Below are 22,130 nucleotides of genomic sequence, written 5' to 3'. Positions count from 1 at the left end.
CTAATCTAAATCACGTGGCACAGCGGATTCCCCTTCCCCTCGCTGTTCTACTTACCTTTGCAGACTCGGAAGGCTTCAAAATGTTCCTTTTTTAGCACTGCGCGGGTGCGCCTTAGGCGCCCATGCGCGCTCAGCGCCCGCTCGGTAGCAGGCTCACAGAACCGGTAGCAGACTTCAGAGGATTTCACCCCTGACCTGGGTGCATTTATGGGGAGATCTTAGAATCTGGATTGAATGGCCTGGAGGCTCCTTTTTGTTTTTTTCCCTGACTTTAAAATACGGCGAGCAGGTCCAGAATAGATCCTCCAGATTTACAAGGCGCGCTGTTGTTTTTAAGCTATGCGTGCCTGTGCGGCTTCTTGTTTTTAAAGCCATTCCTTCTCTCTTCCCTGCTGTGACAGAGACATCGCCCGGGGTTACGAGCGGATCCCGATTCCCTGCATCAATTCCGTCGACGGCGAACCCTGCCCTGTCAACTACAAGTACATTTCCCAAAACTGCGTGACTTCGCCCATGAACGTGGACAGGAACATCACTCATTTGCAGGTGCCAGACTGGTGACAGGAACTGGGTGTCTGTCCTCTCCCTCCCTCCCTCCCTCCTCCCACTCCTCCTCCTTCTCCTCCTCCTTCCTCTTTCCTTCTTCCTTCTTCTTCCTTCTGCGTCTCCTCTTCCTCCTCCTCTCACTCTCACTCTCACTCTCCTTCTTCTGTCTTCTGAGTCTCCTCCTTCCTCATTCTTTCCTCCTCCTCCTCCCACTCCTTCTTCCTCTTCTTCTTCCTTCTTCCATCTTCTGCATCTCCTCCTCCCTCATTCTTTCCTTCTCCTCCTCTTCCCTTCCTCCCCTCCTCCACCTTCTCCTCCTTCCTCTTTCCTTCTTCCCTTCTGCGTCTCCTCTTCCTCCTCCTCTCACTCTCCTTCATCTTCTTCCTTCTCCTGTCTTCTGAGTCTCCTCCTCCTTCCTCCTTCTTTCCTCCTCCTCCTCCTCTCACTCCTTCTTCCTCTTCTTCTTCCGTCTTCCATCTTCTGCATCTCCTCCTCCCTCATTCTTTCCTTCTCCTCCTCCTCCCTTCCTCCTCCCTTCCTCCTTCTCCACCTTCTCCTCCTCCTTCCTCTTTCCTTCTTCCTTCTGTGTCTCTTCCTCCTCCTCCTCTCACTCTCCTTCATCTTCTTCCTTCTCCTGTCTTCTGCATCTCTTCCTCCTTCCTCCTCCTCCTCCTCCTCCTCTCACTCTCTTTCTTCTTCTCTTCTTCATCTCCTCCTCCTCCTCCCCCTTCATTCTTTTCTCCTCCTCCTTCTCCTCTTTCTCCATCTTCTCCTCTTCCTCCTCCACCGCTCTCTCCCGCCTCATAATTTCCCATTGGTTTAGCTCTGCTCCTTTATCCGAATTGCAGAGTTCATAGCAGCATCCTCACTGGGACACCTCCCTCCCCCATTCCCGCCAGTAACTCTGGTTCTTGTTCCTTTGCTTTCAGTACTGTGTGTGCATTGATGACTGTTCCTCCAGCAAATGCATGTGTGGACAGCTGAGTATGCGCTGCTGGTATGACCGGGTAAGGATTTGGGGCAGGCGCTTTCCTCTGGGGCGTTTTGAGGGCGACAGGAAGTGGTCGCACAATTTCTTTCTCCCATCCAGCCGGGCTACCCTGGATTTCCTCTCCGGGTGGCAAGTAAGCAGAGTACGGAAAAACAGGGTTAAACCAGGGCTTATTTCAATTTGTTGTCCTGGCGACCGAATCTTGGAGACGATCTCAGGCAAAGAATTCAGACAATTAAGCAACGGAGAAAGCCAACAGAGGGGAGGAACTGATCAGCTGGGCTGGGAAAAAAACATTGATTTTTTTCCCCCGTTTCGACTAAAATGTTTGGGCCCCGTCGCCTGGATCGGATGGGTTATTTGGGGAGAGCTTGTGCCCCTCATTTTTTTTTTAAAAATGTTTATAGCAATTTTATTAATTTACGATATAACATACAAACAAAATACAAAAGCAAAAAGAAGGAGAAATAGGGAAAAGGAAGGGAAAAGTATAGAAAAGAAAGGGGGAGAAAAGGAAGAAAAGGCATTGACTTTCAACTCCCTTTGGTGCAGTAGTACCACAACTTTGAAGTAATACATAGTAGCTTAAACTAGCCATTTCCGTAACACTGTATCTATCTAATGTGTAAACCCCCAAATCAAAGTTTCGGTTTTTTTCCTACCACAAGCACAAAGTCCAGAAGTGGTTTCCAGGGTTCCCCCCACCCCTTTGATCAAAGTAGCTAATTTAGCCATCTCTGCCCCTCATTTCTTTAACGTCTGCAGAATCACAAATTGATTTGCGTCCTTCGACCAATGACGTCAATCGCGCTGATTTGAATCATTTGTGTGTAAATGACACCGTTGCACAAACGATGTCAATTAATAAAATGTAGCCGCATCTGGGGGAAGGGGCCTTGCTTTGACAGGTAGCCCTCGATTTACGACTGCAGTCGAGCCCCCTCTCCCCCCAAATTTCTGTTCCTAAGCGAGACATTTGTAAAGTGAATTTTGGCTAATTTTACAAGCTTCCTAGCCACGATTGTGAAGTTGGTCACACCGTCGTTAAGTGGATTGGGCTTCCCCCATTGACTTTGCTAGTGAGAAGGTCGCAAAGCGGGGAATCGCATAACGCTGGGACACTGGCAACCGTCATAAATATGAGCCATCTGAATTTTAATCATATAACTATAGGGATGCTGCCACAGTCATAAGTGTGAGGAACGGTCTCCTGTTCACTTTTTTTTAGTGCCTTTGTGGCTTCGAACGATCCCCAAATGAACTGTCATAAGTCAAGGACTGCCTGTACTTGGGGATGGAGGCAAAATCAAAGTCATCCAGCTGAGGTTTTACTCATTAAGTTGAGGTTCCACCATATATGGCCTAGAGATACCTTGCCAACAGATGTTCAGCTAAAACCTTCCTTTTCCCCCTGGGTACATGCAGGATGGACGGCTGCTGCCAGAATTCAACACGGCTGAACCTCCACTAATTTTCGAGTGTAACCATGCCTGTTCCTGTTGGAGAAACTGCCGGAATCGGGTGGTGCAAAACGGACTCCGGTGGGTGAGATGTTCAGATGTTGTTAAGGATATTGTTGAGTTACACCCGAAGTTGTGGTTTATAAAGCAGAGTACCGTTAAGAGTTTTACGCACGGAAACGTTTTTGAGAGTGATTGTGAATAACATACAGACAAACTGGGTTTTATAGTATTTTACTTTTAGGGAAAAGCAAAATCATAGTCCTTTAACAATCCAAATCTTAGCCATATAAAGTGCAATATAAAATCAATCCAGGGATATAAAATCTTCTTACCAGTTTGTAGAAAAATACAAGGAACAATCAGGAACAATATAAAAGCAGTTCAATAAATATCAGAAAGCAGTAAATAAATAATCATGGATCAAACAAGTGACCATATAGAGAGATCAAAAAGAGTTACAGCATAGCAGCAGGTAAAAATGGTGTAGTGTCCACACTAACCATAATTTAGCTCTCCTTAAATACATTGGCTACAGAGCTCAGCCAATCAGGATGCAGAATGACTCAGCACAGTTCTTAAAGCTACATAATACATTCACATAATACAAACATACAATGTTGGCTTATATATTTCCTGGCCAATCAATTAGGCAATAACTCATTTTCTAACAAACGTTCCTTTGACCATCCATTTGTAGCCAGGGAGGACAGAACTAAGAATGTCTAGTTTAAAGACAGTAAGCTATTAGAATACCCCAAAATTGAGAAACTATATTCTTCATCAGCACAGCAAAAGAAAAGAGGAGTGGCTCTAGACATTAAAGAAACAATAAAGGCTCAATAAATTTTTGCAGATGAAGAAGGGAGAATACTGATGGTGGAGGTAACAGTAAATCAAAAGCAAATACTGTTGATTGGGATATATGCACCTAATAATAAGCAAGATGAGTTTTATGGGAAACACCACAAGAAAATCATAGAATTGGAATATGAAAATATATGTGTGGTAGGAGACTTTAACGCAATTGTGGATGCAGAATTTGATTATATGAGCAGTAAAATAGGTAAAAAAAAAGCCAGGAAAACGCTTCCAAAAATTGTTTTTAAAACGATGGAAGAATTAGGAATGCAAAATGTATGGAGAGAGACACATCCTAAGAAAAATAAATATTGGTTCTATTCAAATACTGTTGTGACCCAGGCCCAAGTAGGTAGCAATCGACGCAAACAGTTCCAAAACAAACAGGCTTTATTAGAACAGCTGAGAATTAATTCATTCTCAGCATAGTCCAAACTAAATTAAAGCAAATTCTTCATAACACAAATTCTTCAGTCTAATCACCAACCTTGGTATAATTAGGCAAACTGCCAAAGGCTTTGCTCAAAAGCAGAAGACGCCGACAAGAGATAAGTGCAGCAAGACTATCAACGTTGTTTTCCAACAAAGCCCAAACGCTGTTGCCCGTCTTTTAAGCCTTATGGGAGGGGCCAATCATCTCTTGGCCTTACTCCTGAGTCGTCCTCTCTGCTTTAGCTGCTCTTGCCTTCTGGCAGCTCTTCTCATACGTGCACTAGGAACAGGCTCCTCCTGTTCCTTTGCCTCTCTACTGTCAGCTTCTGGAGGCTCCGGAGTCCGCACATCACTCCCCGATGGCCCTGGTCCCATCTCTGCCTCCGATGCAGAGCCCTCATCTGGGCCTTTCCCAGCCTCCAGGACTGGCCCATGTTCTTCCTCAGCCTCATCACTGTCCGACTCCGCTGCCAGCTCCGCAGGCTGCTGGCGGACCACAACAAATACGCACAAATCTTGGTCCAGAATAGATATGGTACGGATGACATCAGAACTGAAAGCATGGTTGCAAGAGATAGAAATAGAATCCAATATTTGGGCAGATCGTAACCCAATGAAAGTTGTATGGATGGTCTTGGAGATGGTCTTCACGGGGCTGCCTCTCTCTTCTCGTTTTTCCAGGACCAGGTTGCAACTTTTCCGGACGAGGAAGATGGGCTGGGGTGTGAGGACAATGCAAGACATTCCACTGGGGACTTTTGTTTGCGAGTGAGTGCCTTTGGGTTTTTTTGAATCCAGGGATGAGAGAGCAAGGATGGGAGGTTGGTGGGTGGATTTCTCCCTCTGTCCGGACTTTCCTAGGAGAACCAGCTGCCTTAGGCCATTTGCAAAACACGGGCTCTTCCCGACACCTCCTGATTTGTCCCTTCAGTGCAGGGGTGAAATTCAGCAGGTTCCGAAAGGTACTGGAGAACCGGTAGCGGAAATTTTGAGTAGTTCGGAGAACCAGTAGCAGAAATTTTGAGTAGTTCAGAGAACTGGCAAATACCACCTCTGGCTGGCCCCAGTGTGGGGAGGGAATGGAGATTTTGCAATATCCTTCCCCCAGGAGTGGGAAGGAATAGGGTTTTTAGAGTATCCTTCCCCTGGAGTGGGGATTTTGCAGTATCCTTCCCCCCAGGAGTGGGGAGGGAATGTGGATTTTGCAGTATCCTTCCCCTGGAGTGGGGTGGGAATGTGGATTTTGCAGTATCCTTCCCCAGGAGTGGGGTGGGAATGGAGATTTTGCAGTAACCTTCCCCAGGAGTGGGGAGGGAGTGGGGATTTTGCAGTAACCTTCCCCCAGGAGTGGGGTGGGAATGGAGATTTTGCAGTATCCTTTCCCAGGAGTGGAGTGGGAATGGAGATTTTGCAGTAACCTTCCCCCAGGAGTGGGGAGGGAGTGTGGATTTTGCAGTAACCTTCCCCCAGGAGTGGGGAGGGAATGGGGATTTTGCAGTATCCTTCCCCCAGGAGTGAGGTGGGAATGGGGATTTTGTAGTATCTTTCCCCTGGAGTGGGATGGGAATGGAGATTTTGCAGTATCCTTCTGCCACGCCCACCAAGCCACGCCCACAGAACCGGTAGTAAGAAATAAATTGAATTTCACCACTGCTTCAGTGGCTCCTTTCCCAAAATGTACGTGTCTCAAGCCAAGCAGTGGGTAGATTGATGCCTCTTGGCTCCCTTTCTTGGGCTTCACCCAAAGAGCTCGTGGTCAGCTGCTTGGATGGTTTTCAGCCAGATTTCGAAGCCTTTTTTTGTGTGTGTGTAAACAGTATTAAATCACTGGAAAGGAGAGTCCGATCCTGGCTTGGCAAATACGACGGGGGGATGATTTCGATGGTTTGATTGAGAGTTGTCATGATGGTACCCTGACTTTAAAAAGGTCTTTTGCCAAATGGTTCCTGTATGGAAGGATTTATCCTCCTTGCAGACAGCTCTTCACTTGCATCCTTTGAGAGAGTCGTTGAGGCTACCTGGAGGTTTATCCGAAGGGTCGTCGCAGGTAAACCTCCCAAGTGGCCTCAGCAACTCGCTAAAAGAATGCAAATGACCAGCTGTCTGTAAGTTTAGTTTAGTTTTAGTTTTATTAAATTTGTATACCGCCCTACTCCCGAAGGACTCAGGGTGGTGAACAGGCACAGGATAAAATACAGAAATAAAAAAGTTAAAAACAATTTAAAACCAAATTAAATAATTTAGCCCACGACAATTAAAATCCCAATAAATTTAAAACAAATTAAAATTTCAATTTAAAATTTAAAAGAAAGGGGAGAAAAATTCGGCCAGGCCTCCTGTAAGGAGGATAAATCCTTCCATTCCCCACCAACCCCTTTAGAGCTGAAGAAGCTTCTCGGATGAGAAGCGAAACGTCTTCAAAGAAAAAAAAAAACACCCAAGAAAGTCCCAGTTGCCTCTTGAAAAAGCACCTTTGGGACAACCATGACCTGGATGACTGAGAATCTCCACAGACATTGTGTCTTTGGCCACCCGGCTACCATGTTGGAAAAGCTCCTCCCAATCTGGATCCAATAAGGTCCAGATATCCAGACCTTCGTTCCCTGGATTCCCCAGCCCTTTCTGGAGAATTTGGGGAGTTTGGGGAATTTGAAATCCATTGCCTTGCCAAAATTGGGGAGATCCTGCTTTCCTCTTATTGCATTCTGCACGTTATCGAGACTTTCTTTGGGGGCGGGTTTTTTGTTGTTGTGTTCTTGCAGATACGTCGGGGAGCTGATTTCTGACTCGGAGGCGAACGTCCGTGAGGAAGATTGCTATCTTTTCGACCTTGGCAACAAGGTAAGGGTGGTTGAGTGTGTGATTTATTTATTTATTTATTTATTTTAATTGCTAAGGATTTCAAGGGCGAGTGGAAGTGTTAAAACGAATTCTCTGCACCCCTCCTCCTCCTCCTCCTTCCGTCTTGCATCACACTGGGTGGAACACGATCGTTTGTGTGAAGCTCTTTTCACCTTGTAAACCGCAAAGTCCCATGGAAGAGGGGCGGGCAAGGCAAGGCTCGGAGGCTTGGTTAATGGGTTTTGAGAGAAGGGACCAGAAGCAGGCAAACTTTTCCCAGCAATTGCAATGGCACTTAGACTTATATACCGCTTCATAGTGTTTTTACAGCCCTCTCTAAGCGGTTTACAGAGTCAGCCTATTGCCTCCAATAATCTGGGTCCTCATTTTACCCACCTTGGAAGGATGGAAGGCTGAGTCAACCTTGAGTCGGTCAGGATCGAACCCCTGGCAGTGGGCAGAGTCAGCCTGCAATCCTGCATTCTAACCACTCCACCACCAAGGAAGGAAAGAAGGAAGGCGGGAAGGAAGGAAGGAAGGGAAAGAAGGAAAGGGAAGGAAGGAAGGGAAGGGAGGGGAAGGAAGGAAGGAAGGAAGGAAGGAAGGAAGGAAGGACGGACTAGCACTTAGCCCTTAGACTTATATACCAGTTCATAATGCTTTACAGCCCTCTCTAAGCGGTTTACAGAGTCAGCCTGTTGCCCCCAACAATCTGGGTCCTCATTTTAGCGACCTCTGAAGGATGGAAGGATGAGTCAACCTTGAGCCGGTGAGATTCGAACTGCCGAACTGCAGTCAGCTGAAGTAGCCTGCAGTGCTGCACTCTTAACCGCTGCGCCACCTCGGCTCTGCTAAGGCTGCTGCTGAGTGGGAACCAGGCTCCTTTGCTTGGATGAGGAGAAGCCAGAAAGACAAACCCTTGATTAAAGGAACAAACGAAGCACCTTCTTGGAGCAGGATTTGATTGTCAGATGACTCAACCAACTGCAAACAACAATCTTGGGCCCTCCTGGTTATGGAAGATAAATAGGACTGCATTCGATAGGTCTACACTGATTCCCATTGGGCTTTTAATCGAAGGAAAGAAACACGGGGATCTCTCAATCGAAAATTTGCAGTTTTGTAGGGTCCTTGGTGCTCTCTGTGCTGAGTTGTTTCCTTGCAGACGTTTCATGACCCAACTAGGGAACATCATCAGTGGTAGAAGGTAGCGGGATTTGCACTAATGATGCTCTCTAGTTGGGTCAAGAAATGCAAGAAAACAACCCAGCTCAGAGAGCACCAGGACCCTATATTCCTCGTCTTCCTCTTCCTCCCCCTCCTCCTCCTCCTCCTCCAACCCATTCCCTTCTAGCACTGATGATGTTACCTAGTTGGGTAATGAAATGTCTGCAAGAAAACAACCAAGTTCAGAGAGTACCAAGGACCCAACCTCTGTCTGATGATGTATCAACCATAATAGACCAGCTTGTTCATTTCTTGACCACCAATGGACCAGCCCACTTCAACTTGACCTCCGCAGAACCATACCACCGGTCACCCCAATTGACCATGTCTTTCTAGCTGGGGGATTATGGGAACACATCTGGAAAGGGTGGGGACATTAGGCTAGATGGGGAGAACCGCTAGCACTATGAATTATCCTTCAAATTCCGAAGTTGGCCCAGTGATCGTGTACCCCCTAGCGAAAATGCTTCTTCACGTACTTAGGCTTCCTAAGTTTAGAAGACACTAAACTGAAGACGCTCCCCAGTCATCCAACTCCAGGTGCCAGGGCAATGTGTTCTTGACTCTCTGAAAAGGGAATGTTATTTTGACTACATATCATCTACACTCTTGCAATCCCCCCTCCCATTTTCCCACAGAAGAAGATGTGGCAGGCCTGAAGGCCCAAACATAAAAGACCTAAAACTCGTGGTAAACCAGAAGAAGAAGTTTCTCTGTGCATCAGGAAGGCCAATTATCTTTTTTTTTTCCCCCAATTTTTTTTTATTATCAAAATATCAAATCAGTGCATGAGCAGTGTGGCACCTGAGTGTCATACATTCTAATACAAATAAAACTAATCAAGTTAATCATAATCCTTAACATTCAATCCACTTACATATTTCTAACAATAATAATGCGTGCTTATATTCATTTATAGTCTTATCATCATTCAATTATTCCACATTTTCTCTTATTGCTTTCATTTTACGATCTACACCGATCTTCCCCCTTTTCTTGTTTCTATCCCTTATTCTAGCTTTTGATCTTATCACCCTTTCTTATTTATTTATTTATTTATTTATTTATTTATTTATTTATTTATTTATTTATTTATTTATTTATTTATTTGTCCAATTTATATGCCACCCTTCTCCGTAGACTCAGGGCGGCTTACCATGCATTATAGCAATAGCCTGCATACTTTTTTGTATTTACCTGCTTATTAGGGCTTTGTCCCCCCCCCCCCTCCCCAAAGCGGTGTTGTTCTATACAAAGTCAGCTTATTGCCCCCACAATCCGGGTCCTCAATTTACCTACCTTTGAAAGGATGGAAGGCTGAGTCAACCTTGAGCCTTGGCGAGATTCGAACCTGCAGTAATTGTAGGCAGCTGGCAGCTAAGTGCTAGCACTTAACAGCACTTTAGTCCGCTGCACCACCGAGGCTCTTAAGAAAACTTTTCCTTTCTTCCTTGTCTGATCATGTCACCTACTTAAAAAAGAAAAGAAAAACGGAAAAGGAAGAAGAGAGAGCGAGAGAAAAGAAAACGTAACTCAGAACAACAAGGGTGGGTGGGTGGGGGGAAATCATTGGGAAGCCAATTTTCATGTTGCTTAAGCTTCCAGGCTTCCCCTCCTCCCACTCCTGTTATTGAACCTGACAATCTAATTAGAGCTAACCCAGGCCTTGCAGGATGCCTACTTATAAGTCAAATGAAATTACCAACTTAAAAGGGGGGAGAGGAAGGACGGAGGGGAAGGCAGGGAGAAGGAAACGTACGCTTCTCCCGACGGAGGCCGAAGGAACTTCTTGGTCTCTTGGAAACTGCCGGCATCTCTCGGAAGACGTGGTTGGGTTGGGCAGCACACGATCCTTGCCAAAGCGGCGGCCTTGCTTAATTTGTAAATCCAATAGTAGAAGGCTACCCAACTCGAGGCCACGAGGCTACTACAGATTCCATGCTCCACCTCGAGGCAAAGGGTACTGTTCTGAACGTTACTGAACGTGCCAGCTGCCTGCAATTACTGCGAGTTCAATTCTCACCAGGCTCAAGGTTGACTCAGCCTTCCATCCTTCCGAGGTAGGTAAAATGAGGACCCGGTTTGTGGGGGCAATAAGCTGACTTTGTATAAAAAAGAACACCGCTTAGGAGCGGTCCAAAAAAAGCCCTACTAAGCAGGTATGTACAAAAGTATGAAGCTTATTGCTTAACGCATTGTAAGCCGCCCTGAGTCTCCGGAGAAGGGCGGCATATAAATCAATTTAAAAAAAAAAAATTGTGATGGAGAAAAATCGGAGGAGAGAGTGTGTTTTACGCTGTCCCGAGGAAACTCGGGGCATAAAATAAAAATAAATTAATGGGGACCACGGAGGATTTTAGGCTGGCCAATGTAAGGAACCGAAGACGGAGCAGGAGAAAGGATCCGGTCCTTCTGAGAAGCTAAAAACACAATTTCACATTTTCAGACTGTTTACCTGCATCAAAGCAGGGGAGGGAGGGAGAGACAGAGAGAGAGGGAGAGGGAGAGAGAGAGGGAGAGGGAGAAAGACAAAGAAAGCAAGACGTTGGAGGGGGGGGGGAGAGAGAGAAAAACTCTGAGACAAAATCAGCAGTTCTAAATCCGACACTGCCGTTTCAAGGTATAAACACTAAACTGCCATTTGATCTTCTTTGCTTTGATTGTGTCGCAAACTCATTCAGACAAATTGCTATGAAGTGGAGGGGGTGTAAGTGAATAACTGCAGCAATCACAAATGGGAAGTTTGACATGGTGGGAGTACCAGCCCCCCCATCAGCCATTCCTTGAACTGAGCCTTATGTGCTTCCCGTGATTGCTTTAAAGTACTTTTGCTCAGATCCAGCTGGAAGTCGGATTCTTGGTTATTGTATGAAGGTGGCCTGATTTCTTCTTCTTCTTCTTCTTCTTCTTCTTCTTCTTCTTCTTCTTCTTCTTCTTCTTCTTCTTCTTCTTCTTCTTCTTCTTCTTCTTCTTCTTCTTCTTCTTCTTCTTCTTCTTCTTCTTCTTCTTCTTCTTCTTCTTCTTCTTCTTCTTCTTCTTCTTCCTCCTCCTCCTCTTCCTCTTCCTCTTCCTCTTCTTCTTCTTCCTCCATCCTCCTCTTCCTCCATCCTCCTCTTTCCCCTCCTTCTGCTACTACCTCTTACCCCTGCCTTCCTCCCCTCCTCCTCCTTCTCTTCCTTTGCCATTGCCCTGGGTGTTTTCTGCTCAGAGGAATTCCATCTCAAAATTCTGATTGGCTTTGAGGACCTTCCTTCCTTCCTTCCTTCCTTCCTTCCTTCCTTCCTTCCTTCCTTCCACCCTCCCTCCCTCCCTCCCTCCCTCCCTCCCTCTTCTTCTTCCTCCTCCTCTTGCCCCTCCTTCTGCTACTACCCCGTACCCCTGCCTTCCTCCCCTCCTCCTCCTCCTTTGCCATTGTCTTGGATGGTTTCTGCTCAGATAAATTCCATCTCGAAATTCTGGTTGGCTTTATTTGAGGACCTTCCTTCCTCCCTCCCTCCCTCCCTTGTTTCCTTGTTTCCTTGTTGTAACATCTATTCTTCTATTGCCTTTTGCATCAAGAGGAGTTGGGAGTCAGGAGCCAGATCCAATCCTGACCCTTAAATCAGGCCACAACGCCAAGCGTTTCAAAAGCCTCCGCTGTCGTCTTTTCCCTTTCTTTTACCCCCCGTAACATTCGTCCCATTTTCTCTTCTCCAGGACAGGGACGTCTACTGCATCGATGCTCGCTTCTACGGCAATGTCAGCCGCTTCATTAACCACTTCTGCGAGCCCAACCTCATCGCCGTGCGAGTCTTCATGTCCCACCAGGATCTGCGCTTCCCCAGAATCGCCTTCTTCAGCAGCAGACACATAGAGGCGGGAGAAGAAATCGGGTATGGGCGCTTTGTCCCAGAAGTGGAAGTGGAGAAACGGAGGTCAAGGGTGGGGAGGGGAGAGAAGAGGGAACCTTGTTTAGCCCCCTTCCTGATGTTTCCCTTGTTTAAATGGTTGCATTTTAATGCCCCCATTTTGGTCCTGTAACAGCGGCACATCCGTTCCCCCACCTCTTCTCAAAGAAAGAGTTTGCGTTGCTACCCTGTTTCCCCCAAAATAAGGCATCCCCTGATAATAAGCCCAATCGGGCTTTTGAGCGCATGGCAATAAGGCCAAGCGCTTATTTCAGGGTTCAAAAAAATATAAGACAGGGTCTTATTTTGGGGGAAACACGGTAGATGATAGATAGATGATAGATAGATAGATAGATAGATAGATAGATAGATAGATAGATAGATAGATAGATAGATAGATAAGTAGGTAGATAAGTAGGTAGGTAGGTAGATAGGTAGGTAGATGATAGATAGATAGATAGATAGATAGATAGATAGATAGACAGATTATCTATTTATCTGATAGATAGATAGATTATCTATCTATCTGATAGATAAGATAGATGATAGATAGGATATAGAAAGAGAGAGAGAAGATATAGATACCTTGTTTCCCCCAAAATAAGGCATCCACTGATAATAACCCCAATTGGACTTTTTTGAGCATTTTTGGGGAAACACAGTAGATGATAGATAGATAGATAGATAGATAGATAGATAGATAGATAGATAGATAGATAGATAGATAGATAGATAGATAGGCAGGCAGGCAGGCAGGCAGGCAGGCAGGCAGACAGACAGACAGACAGACAGACAGACAGACAGACAGACAGATAAAACTATAAAAGTAAAAGTTCCCCTTGCACATATGTGGTAGTCGTTCCTGACTCTTAACAGGGTGGTGCTCATCTCGGTTTCAAAGCCGAAGAGCCAGCGCTGTCCGAAGACGTCTCCGTGGTCATGTGGCCAGCATGACTCAACGCCAAAGGCGCACGGAACGCTGTTACCTTCCCACCAAAGCTGGTCCCTATTTTTCTACTTGCTTTTTTTTTAACGTGCTTTCGAACTGCTAGGTTGGCAGAAGCTGGGACAAGTAAGGGGAGCTCACCCCGTTACTCAGTGCTAGGGATTCGAACTGCTGAACTGCCGACCTTTCGATCGACAAGCTCAGCGTCTTAGCCACTGAACAAATACTAAAAAAACGTAAAGAAAAGATACAAAAAAAAAAAAATTCCTCCCCTTAATAAACACACACAAACGATTTTTAGTAAGTGATCACTTACTCACCGTTCCTATTTCCGCAGGTTCGACTATGGCGAGAGATTCTGGAACATTAAAGCCAAATACTTCAGCTGTCTCTGCGACTCGCCGAAATGTAGGCACTCGAGCGCCGTCCTGGCTCAGCGGCAGGCCAGCGCGGCGGCGGCAGCCGACGCTGCTGCTACCACCGCCACCGCTTCCTCGCAGGAGACCACTGAGAACAGACTCCCGGACACCAGTTCAGCTGCCTTGGCGCCCCCTCCTGCTTTGGGAGGCCTTCCCTGAAGAGCCCGAGCCCGGCTGTGACATCGGAGACGATGCTTTGCATCGGTTTCGTTCTGCCCTTTTTCTCGGCGAGCCCGTGTCCGCCGTAACTGGTTCCCCTTTTGGAGTGTGTGGACGGTGGCGGCCCAGCTTCCTTCCTTCCCTCCCACCTTCCTTCCCTTCCCTCTCGCGACGTGGCAGGGGGAAGGCAGCCTCGCCGTGGCCCGCTCCGGGGTGGCAGAAGGAGGATTCTCTCTCTCTCTCTCTCTCTCTCTCTCTCTCTCTCCTTCTCTCTCACTCTCTCTCTCTCTTCCCTCCCCCACTTTTAATGTGATAAGTGTTCTCCAAGCCCCCTTCCCCTCCTCGTTGGAAACAAGGAACGTTGAAATGGACGGCTCGCAAACCCCATCGCTCCCAGTTGGCGAGCGGGGGGGACAAACTGCGGAGAGTCTCGGAGAATTGCGCCTGCTTTGGCACGCATCCGGGAAAGATTTTTTTAAATTTTATTATTTTTTTTTGGCTTGCTGTTGAATTTTCCCTCCCACCCACTCATTTGCTGGCTGCCCGGGCTTTGGAACAGAGACGAGTTCGATAAATTCTGGATTCGTCCCTCGGTCCCCCAGATCAAGGGGAGCGATCATCTGGAATTTCTCCGTTATATACCCCAGTCCTCGGGTACAGCTCCTCCTTACTCTATCCCCGCAGCGTTATTCTTCTTCTTCTTCTTATTATTATTATTATTATTTTTATTTTTTAACATTTAAAATAATTTTATTTTTATTTTATTTTTCCTTCCTTCCCCGCCTCTTCCCTCTCGTGTACAGGAATCCTCTTTTTCAATGACACTAACTCCAAGATCAGAAGAGGAAACTTTGGGGCGGGAGGTTTTCGGGGTGCGGCATCCTTAAGGAGAAAAAAAAATTGATATTCTTAGAGACCCCTTTTTTGGGGGGGGGGGAGGGCATTTCTTAATTCGAGGCTGGAGGATTTTGCAAGCACCGGGAGATTTTGTGCCATTCCTGTTTCCTGGGAACCAGCCTCTAACTCTTTCCTCTTCGAAAGCTACCGGTTGCCGAAGTTGGATCGCGCCAAGTTTATTTTGTAATCAATTAGGGGTGGAGGGGTGGTGGTGGACAGCGGGAGGACGAGAGTTGGGGGTGTTGAACGGACGAGTCCCCTTCCTTCTCCCCCCTCCCCTCGGCGGCGTCCTCTTCCTCCTCCTCCTCCTCTTCCTCGCCCACCCACTCACCCACCCGAGCAATTTCACGGTGCTGAATTCTCTCTTTGCGATTTTTACTCACTACGTGAATATAAATTTCAGTTGTATAATAAAAAGGACAAAAAAAAACAACAAACAAAAAAAAGACAAAAGAAAAGACAAAAAAAAAAAAAGAACAAAGCGATTTTAGTATGAAACACAGGGACAGAAAAAAATAAAAATAAAAAACCCAACCCAACCGGATTTCCCCCCCCTTTTTTTTTTAACCTCCCCTCCCCAAATACGTTGTACGGTAGTGAGCATAAATGGGTCATCGCCTTTTGCGTGATGATCGAAGAGGTCATTTAATTATTATTTTTCTTTTTTTTTCCTTTCCTTTTTTTTTTCCACATATATCTTTCAATACTGTAATTAGTGCAGTATCAGGTTTTGGGGTCTTCCCCCCCTTCCCCTTTTATTTTTTCTCTTGATGCAACTCTTCTAAACCATTCATATGACTGGGTGTTATTTCTCTTTTTCTCTCTCTCTCTCTCTCCTTCCCTCCCCTCCGTTTCGTTCGTTTTCTGTTCAATGTTTGGACAAGTTTTAAGGGGCGCACTGAAGGCCCCCCCACAGCTCTGTCATTTCCTTGTTCTGTTTTCAATGAGATCAATAATAATAATAAAAAAAAGTGCTTTAAAAAAAAAAAACCTTGATTCTTTGCTCCCCGGTCTCGAGCGGAATTCAGGCAGTCCTCGGACTTACGACCTGAAGGGAACCCCAAATTCCTGTCGCGAAGCGAGACGTTTGTTACATGAATTTTGCGCTTCCTGTTTCGCGACCGTCCCGGCCATCGTTGTTAAATGAATCTCTGCGGCGGTTAAAAGTCAGGGTTATTACGTGAATCCGGCTCCCCTCCCCCATCGACTTTGCTTGTCAGAAGGTCGCTAAAGGAGAATCCCCCGACCGCCGGGAACACTGCAACTGTCGTAAATACGAGTCGGTTGCCCCAAGTGTCTGAATTTCAATCAGGTGACCATGGGGAAGGCTGCAACGGTCATACATGTAAAAAACGGTGCTAAGATTTTTTTTCCCGCGCCGTTCTAACTTCGAACGGTCACTAAACGAACCATTGTTTAAGTCGAGGACTTCCTGTCCAGGCCGTCTTCGGTGTAACGACCGGAATTAAGTCATTGTGGTCGTAAAATGGATCATGACGTGACTGATTTGGCAACATTTTTGTTTTACTTTTTGCGATGGTCGTGAAGCCTACGCAGCCGTTGTAAAAACAGGCCACGGTTTTTTAAAAAAACAAAAATTTTACATTTTAAAGCCAAAACTCTCTTCTCCTTTTTTTGCTGGAAATCGGAAAGAAATGCAGATTTCCAGGGGAGGGGGAAATTGGTAAGATGGTGGGGATGCTGCAGACAAATTGCAAATGGAGGATTGTTTGCCAAGCACCAGCAGATGTAGGAAATTTCTCAAGGTCTGCCATCATTTCAAATGGTCGTTAAGCGGCCGTAAATCGAGGACTACCATGTGCCAAGACTTTCTGAGTGTGTGCAATTCCATCGTAAATCTCTTCATGTTTTAGTGGATCTCAGCACCAGCAATTCAGGAATCATATCTCCGTTTGAAACAACCGATTCCAATCCGAAAGATCTCGGCAAAGAAACGAGCCGTATTTTCAATTGACTCTGTATTTTGGGCTTGCCGGCAATATAAACGGGTGGGGGAAATGCATTGGGACGATCCAAGCTTTTTATCATTTAAAAAATGATCAAATTTGCACTGCACCAAGGGTGAATATTGTTTGTGTAGTTATTCTCTGAACAGATCCCAAGAGGTCAGGATTCGGTTTTTCAATTGTTTTCCAGGTCTGCTGGCGGTGAAGAATTCTATTTGGTTATAGAATAACTGTTTATTGGTCTGATTCTCCAAAAATCCTCCCTTCTTTTTTCTCCCTTCCCTCCCTCCCTCTCTCATTCCCACTTTCCTTATGTTGCCATCTCCTTCCTTTCTCTCATTCCCATCTCCCTCCCTCCCTTTTTCTTCCTCACATTCCCACTTTCCTCACATTCCCATCTCCTTCCTTCCTTCCTTCCCTCCCTCCCTCCTTCCTTCCTTCCTCTCATTCCCACCTTCCTCACATTTCCATCACCTTCCTTCCCTCCCTTCTTTTTCCTTCCTTCCTCCCTCCCTTCCTCTCATTCCCACCTTCCTCACATTTCCATCTCCTTCCTTCCTTCCTCTCATTCCCACCTTCCTCACATTTCCATCTTCCTTCCTTCCCTCCCTTCTTTTTCCTTCCTTCCTCCCTCCCTCCCTCCCTTCCTCTCATTCCCACCTTCCTCACATTTCCATCTCCTTCCTTCCTTCCTCTCATTCCCACCTTCCTCACATTTCCATCTCCTTCCTTCCCTCCCTTCTTTTTCCTTCCTTCCTTCCTTCCTTCCTCTCATTCCCACCTTCCTCACATTCCCATCTTCCTTCCTTCCTTCCCTCCATTCTTCTTCCTTCCTTCCTTCCTTCCTCTCATTCCCACCTTCCTCTCATTTCCATCTCCTTCCTTCCTTCCCTTCTTTTTCCTTCCTTCCTCCCTCCCTCCCTTCCTCTCATTCCCACCTTCCTCACATTTCCATCTCCTTCCTTCCTCTCATTCCCACCTTCCTCACATTTCCATCTCCTTCCTTCCCTCCATTCTTCTTCCTTCCTTCCTTCCTCTCATTCCCACCTTCCTCACATTTCCATCTCTTTCCTTCCTTCTCTCCGTTCTTTCTTCCTTCCTCTCATTCCCACCTTCCTCTCATTTCCATCTCCTTCCTTCCTTCCTTCCTTCCTTCCTTCCTTCCTTCCTTCCTTCCTTCCTTCCTTCCTTCCTTCCTTCCTTCCTTCCTATGCCTGAGGTGCCTGGGACTGTATCGTCCTCAGCCCTCTGGCTTTTCCAAACATGCTAAGGGAGACATGCCAATCCCTATCGGGACGGTCCTGCTTCCAACTTCTCCAAACCGTGTGATGATGGGGCCACAACAGGGCTGAGAAACGGCTATTATTGAGTTGCTGTGGGAGGGTGGGTGCTGAAAATGGTGTCTGCTGAAATTGTGTCTTGTCTCCAACCAGCCCAGACGGACGTGCGACTCCTGGACTCTTATTTTGCTGGAAGTTATGAGAAGCCGGGCAAAGTTGGAATTGTCGTCCAATCTTGCCTGCATAGAGGCGAGCTATTTCCTCACTCCGGAGGCTTCGTCTTGCAAGGAATATTAGCTCAATCTTTTCTGATAAACGGCTCGTGATCCGTCTCCGCAGCCCCAGGAGAGAGAAAAAGGCGACTCGTCTCTCTTTTTTTTTAATTTCCTTTTTGGTGGCACTGTTTGTGCCTTGTCTGGGGTGGGGGGTGGGGGAGCCCAAATCCAGAGATGGTTATCTGGGAAGATTTGAGAAGACTGCATTGATGAAAAGGGACGGGCTATAACGGAAGGCAGAGTAATATGCTTTAATACATTTGGTCATCATAAAAAAAAAAAGTTTTGGTTGTGCGTGATTCTTCGTGTAAGTCTGTTCCCAATTCAATGGCAATCTGAAGCTCCGAACAGACCAATTTATATATATATATATATATTTTTGCAAAATCTGGGCCAGATGGATCCAAACGTTTCTGGAGTTCCAAGCTGGCAGGATGCCAAGCAGGGAGGCAGAAAAGTCAGACTCTTCCCCAGGCAATGTGTACATTGGGGACAACGTTATGGGAATGTGGCATGATGACACCCTGGCAATTTTTTTCCAAGCAGGCAGTCCCCCAATGTGAAGCAAAGAGTCTGCGAAATAGAGGGATGTCATGCATGTGATGGTGACGTTGCCTTGATGCCATCGTGGCAGTAATACCATCTTTTGCACCAAAGCTTGGAAGTCCCAATGTTTGGAAGAAGCAAGGAAGTGAACTATAGGAGTCAATGAAGAGGAAGAGCAAGTGTTCTGAACTACGCTTCCCTAGAAAGTAACAGTACAAACTTAGTCCCGGCAAACCTCTTTAATTCATACGGCTGTAAATTATTTTTATTTACAGTCCGCAAGGCTTGATAAACAGTCTGTCAGAGGAAGGTTATCAACACCCACCTATCTCACGTCAAATACTGCCAGAGAGCTAATTTCCAGACGCAGGGCAAGGCCAAACTTGGCACAGAGTCACAAACAGAAGTTTCAAATCTTGAATCGGCCAGATGAACTAATTGCTTCCTGCAAAAGCTCACGTCCCGTTCGCTTCTCTTTTATGTCTTATGGGAGGGGCCAATCATCTCCAAGCCTTACTCCCAAGTCGACCCTGTTTCCTTAATTGTTCCTGTCTCCTAGCAGCTCTGTGCATGCGCACACTGGGAACAGGCTCACGCTGTTCTTCTGCCTCACTGATATCAGACTCCGGAGATTCCAGAGGCAGCAAAGAACTACCAGATGGCCTTGGCCCCCTCTCTGCCTCCGATGCAGAGCCCTTGTCCGAGCCTTGCCCAGACTCCAGGACTGGCCCACGTTCCTCCCCAACCTCCTCACTGTCCAAATTTGCTTCCAGCACTGCTAGCTGCTGGCGGGCCATAAAAGCAAGGGATGTCATGAACATAGCAATGACATCAACTATGCCGTCATGAGATCAATACAGTCTTCGTTTTCCAAAACTAGGAGGTCCCCAAAGTTCAGGAGAAAGCAAAGAATTAAAATAGAAGGGTCTACGAAAGTAGGAGACAGGAATGTCGGTGCACATTGTGTTGACAGCATCTTGATGCCATCAAAACATTAACAAGGTCTAGGGAGGCCACCAACTGTTGTGACCCAGGCCCAAGTAGTTAGTATTAAATCCAAAACAAACAGACTTTATTAGAACAGCTGAGAATTAACTCATTCTCAGCGTAGTCCAAACTAAATTAAAACAAATTCTTCAAAACACCATTCCACAGTTTATCACTGACCTTGGGATAATTAGGCAAACTGCCAACGGCTTTTCTTGGCAAAAATTCAAAAGCAGAAGACGCCGACAAGAAATGAATACAGGGAAACACGAAGCAAACCTCTCAACGTTGTTTTCCGGCAAACAGGCCAAGAGCCGTTGCTAGTCTTTTAAGCCTTATGGGAGGGGCCAATCATCTCTTGGCCTTACTCCCGAGTCGTCCTCTCTGCTTTAGCTGCTCCTGCCGTCTGGCAGCTCTTCTCATGCGTGCACTAGGAACAGGCTCCTCCTGTTCCTCTGCCTCTCTGCTGTCAGCCTCTGGAGGCTCCGGAGTCCGCACATCACTCCCCGATGGCCTTGGCCCCATCTCTGCCTCCGACGCAGAGCCCTCATCCGGGCCTTCCCCAGCCTCTAGGACTGGCCCATGTTCTTCCTCAGCCTCATCGCTGTCCAACTCCGCTGCCAGCTCTGCAGGCTGCAGGCGGACCATAACCCCAACCTTCAGGAAAAACAGGGAAGCAAACTATAGGGTTCTACAGAAGGGTGGAGCCAGGGATGTCATGCACATTGCAGTGAAATCATTTGATGCCATCACGCCATCCACACCATCTCCCCCCCCCCAACAATGGAGGCCTCCAATGTTCAGGAGATCCAGGCAAGCAAATCATAATTTCTTTCTTAGTTTCTCCTGAACGTTGTGGATCTGCTAGCTTTGGTGAAAGAAAAGGTAGCCTTGACGTTTTGGTGGCCTCAGATGATGTCAACACAAAGATATCATCCACAGCCTGCCGTGTTCTAATAACGGCATAAGAATATCGTTGGAGTCATATATTTAAGTCCGAGGACAGACTATCTCAGGTTTTGCACTTGTGACCCTTTCTGGTGGTTCTTTCTGCTGACAGCTCTTCTTTGTTTTTCCCTCTGCATAAAAAGAATCAGGCAGAAGGTTTACAGATTACAGAATGGCAGAGTTGGAAGGGACCTTGTAGGTCATCTACACCTACCGCCCAAGCAGGAGACCCTACACCATTTCTGACAAGTGGCAGTCCAATCTCTTCTTGAAAGCCTCCAGGGATGAAGCTCCCACAACTTCTGAAGGCAACTTCTGTTCCATGGGTTGATTGTTCTCACTGTCTTATTTCTAGGTTGAATCTCTCCTTGATCAGTTTCCATCCATTATTCCTTGTCTGGCCTTCGGGTGCTTCGGAAAATATCTTGACCCCCTCCTCTCTGTGGCAGCCCCTCAAATATTGGAACACTGCTATCGTGTCTCCCCTGGTCCTTCTCTTCACTAGACTAGCCATGCCCAGTTCCTCCAACCGTTCATCATATGTTTTAGCCTCCAGTCCCCTAATCATCCTGGTTGCTCTTCTCTGCACTCTTTCTACAGTCTCAACATCTTTTTTATAGTGTGGTGACCAAAACTGGATGCCATATTCCAGCTGTGGTCTTGATTTAGCTGATATTAGAAATGTTGGGCACATGAGACAAGTTGGAACTATGATTGGCTTCTGCTTTTGATCCTAGGGCGTTAACCCGAAAATAAAAGGGAGCAGAATCTAAATATTTATCTGTGAGTGCGTGTTCATACAGTTCTTTGGAAAGGGTAGCTCAGTTGGGCAGCCTGAAGGAAGGCAATTCTGGTTTTTTGGTGGAGGGGAAGTTGGTTTTCATCCACCATTAGACATGCTCAGGAGCATAGGACTGTTTTTGGCACGAGGTAATCTTCGATTTACAACAGTTTGTTTAGTGGCCAGTTATGATAGCACTGAAGTTACAATAAGTTGAAAAACAAAGTAACTTAGGACCATTTTCCACACTTATGACCGTTGGAGCATCCCCGCAGTCATGTGATCAAAATTCAGACGCTTTGCAACTGGCTCATATTTATGACAGTGACAGTAACCCAGGGTCCTGTGATCTCCCTTTGTGACCTTATGACAAGCAAAGACAAAGGGGAAAACCAGATTCGCTCAACGACCATGTTGCTGATTTAGCAACTGCAGTTATTGACTTAACGGTGGCAAGAAGGGCCATAAAACGGGTCAAAGCTCAACAAATGTTTCACTTAGCAACAGAACTAAGTGACATTGGGCTCAATTGTGGTTGTAAGTTGACGACTATAATTATGCAGATAGAATCAGGTTGATAATTGAATAGGCCTGAAAACTATTCATGACTTCATAAAGGTTTTCTTTTTTTTTTTTTTGGTATCTCTATGTGTGGGATGGAAGAGGGATACAAATCTTCA

At 46.3% G+C, this 22,130-nt stretch overlaps 1 protein-coding gene across 1 annotated transcript in view; it reads left to right on the top strand.

Annotated features, from left to right (window-relative positions):
• Positions 1–15,635, top strand: part of EHMT1 (euchromatic histone lysine methyltransferase 1) — a 66,213-nt gene extending 50,578 nt beyond the window's left edge. Inside the window, 7 exon segments of the mRNA XM_070955890.1 lie at positions 402–546; positions 1,476–1,553; positions 2,963–3,078; positions 4,972–5,058; positions 7,053–7,131; positions 12,055–12,230; positions 13,529–15,635. Coding sequence (XP_070811991.1) covers positions 402–546; positions 1,476–1,553; positions 2,963–3,078; positions 4,972–5,058; positions 7,053–7,131; positions 12,055–12,230; positions 13,529–13,769 — 922 coding nt within the window. The 3' untranslated portion in view covers positions 13,770–15,635.
• The last annotated feature ends 6,495 nt before the right edge of the window (positions 15,636–22,130 follow it).

Source organism: Pituophis catenifer, unplaced genomic scaffold (assembly GCF_029215685.1).
Source record: "Pituophis catenifer annectens isolate HBS135680 unplaced genomic scaffold, rPitCat1.0.hap2 SCAF_17, whole genome shotgun sequence".
Lineage (NCBI taxonomy): Eukaryota > Metazoa > Chordata > Lepidosauria > Squamata > Colubridae > Pituophis > Pituophis catenifer.
Note: the sequence above shows the minus strand (reverse complement) of the source record. Positions and strands in the feature narration are given on the sequence as shown.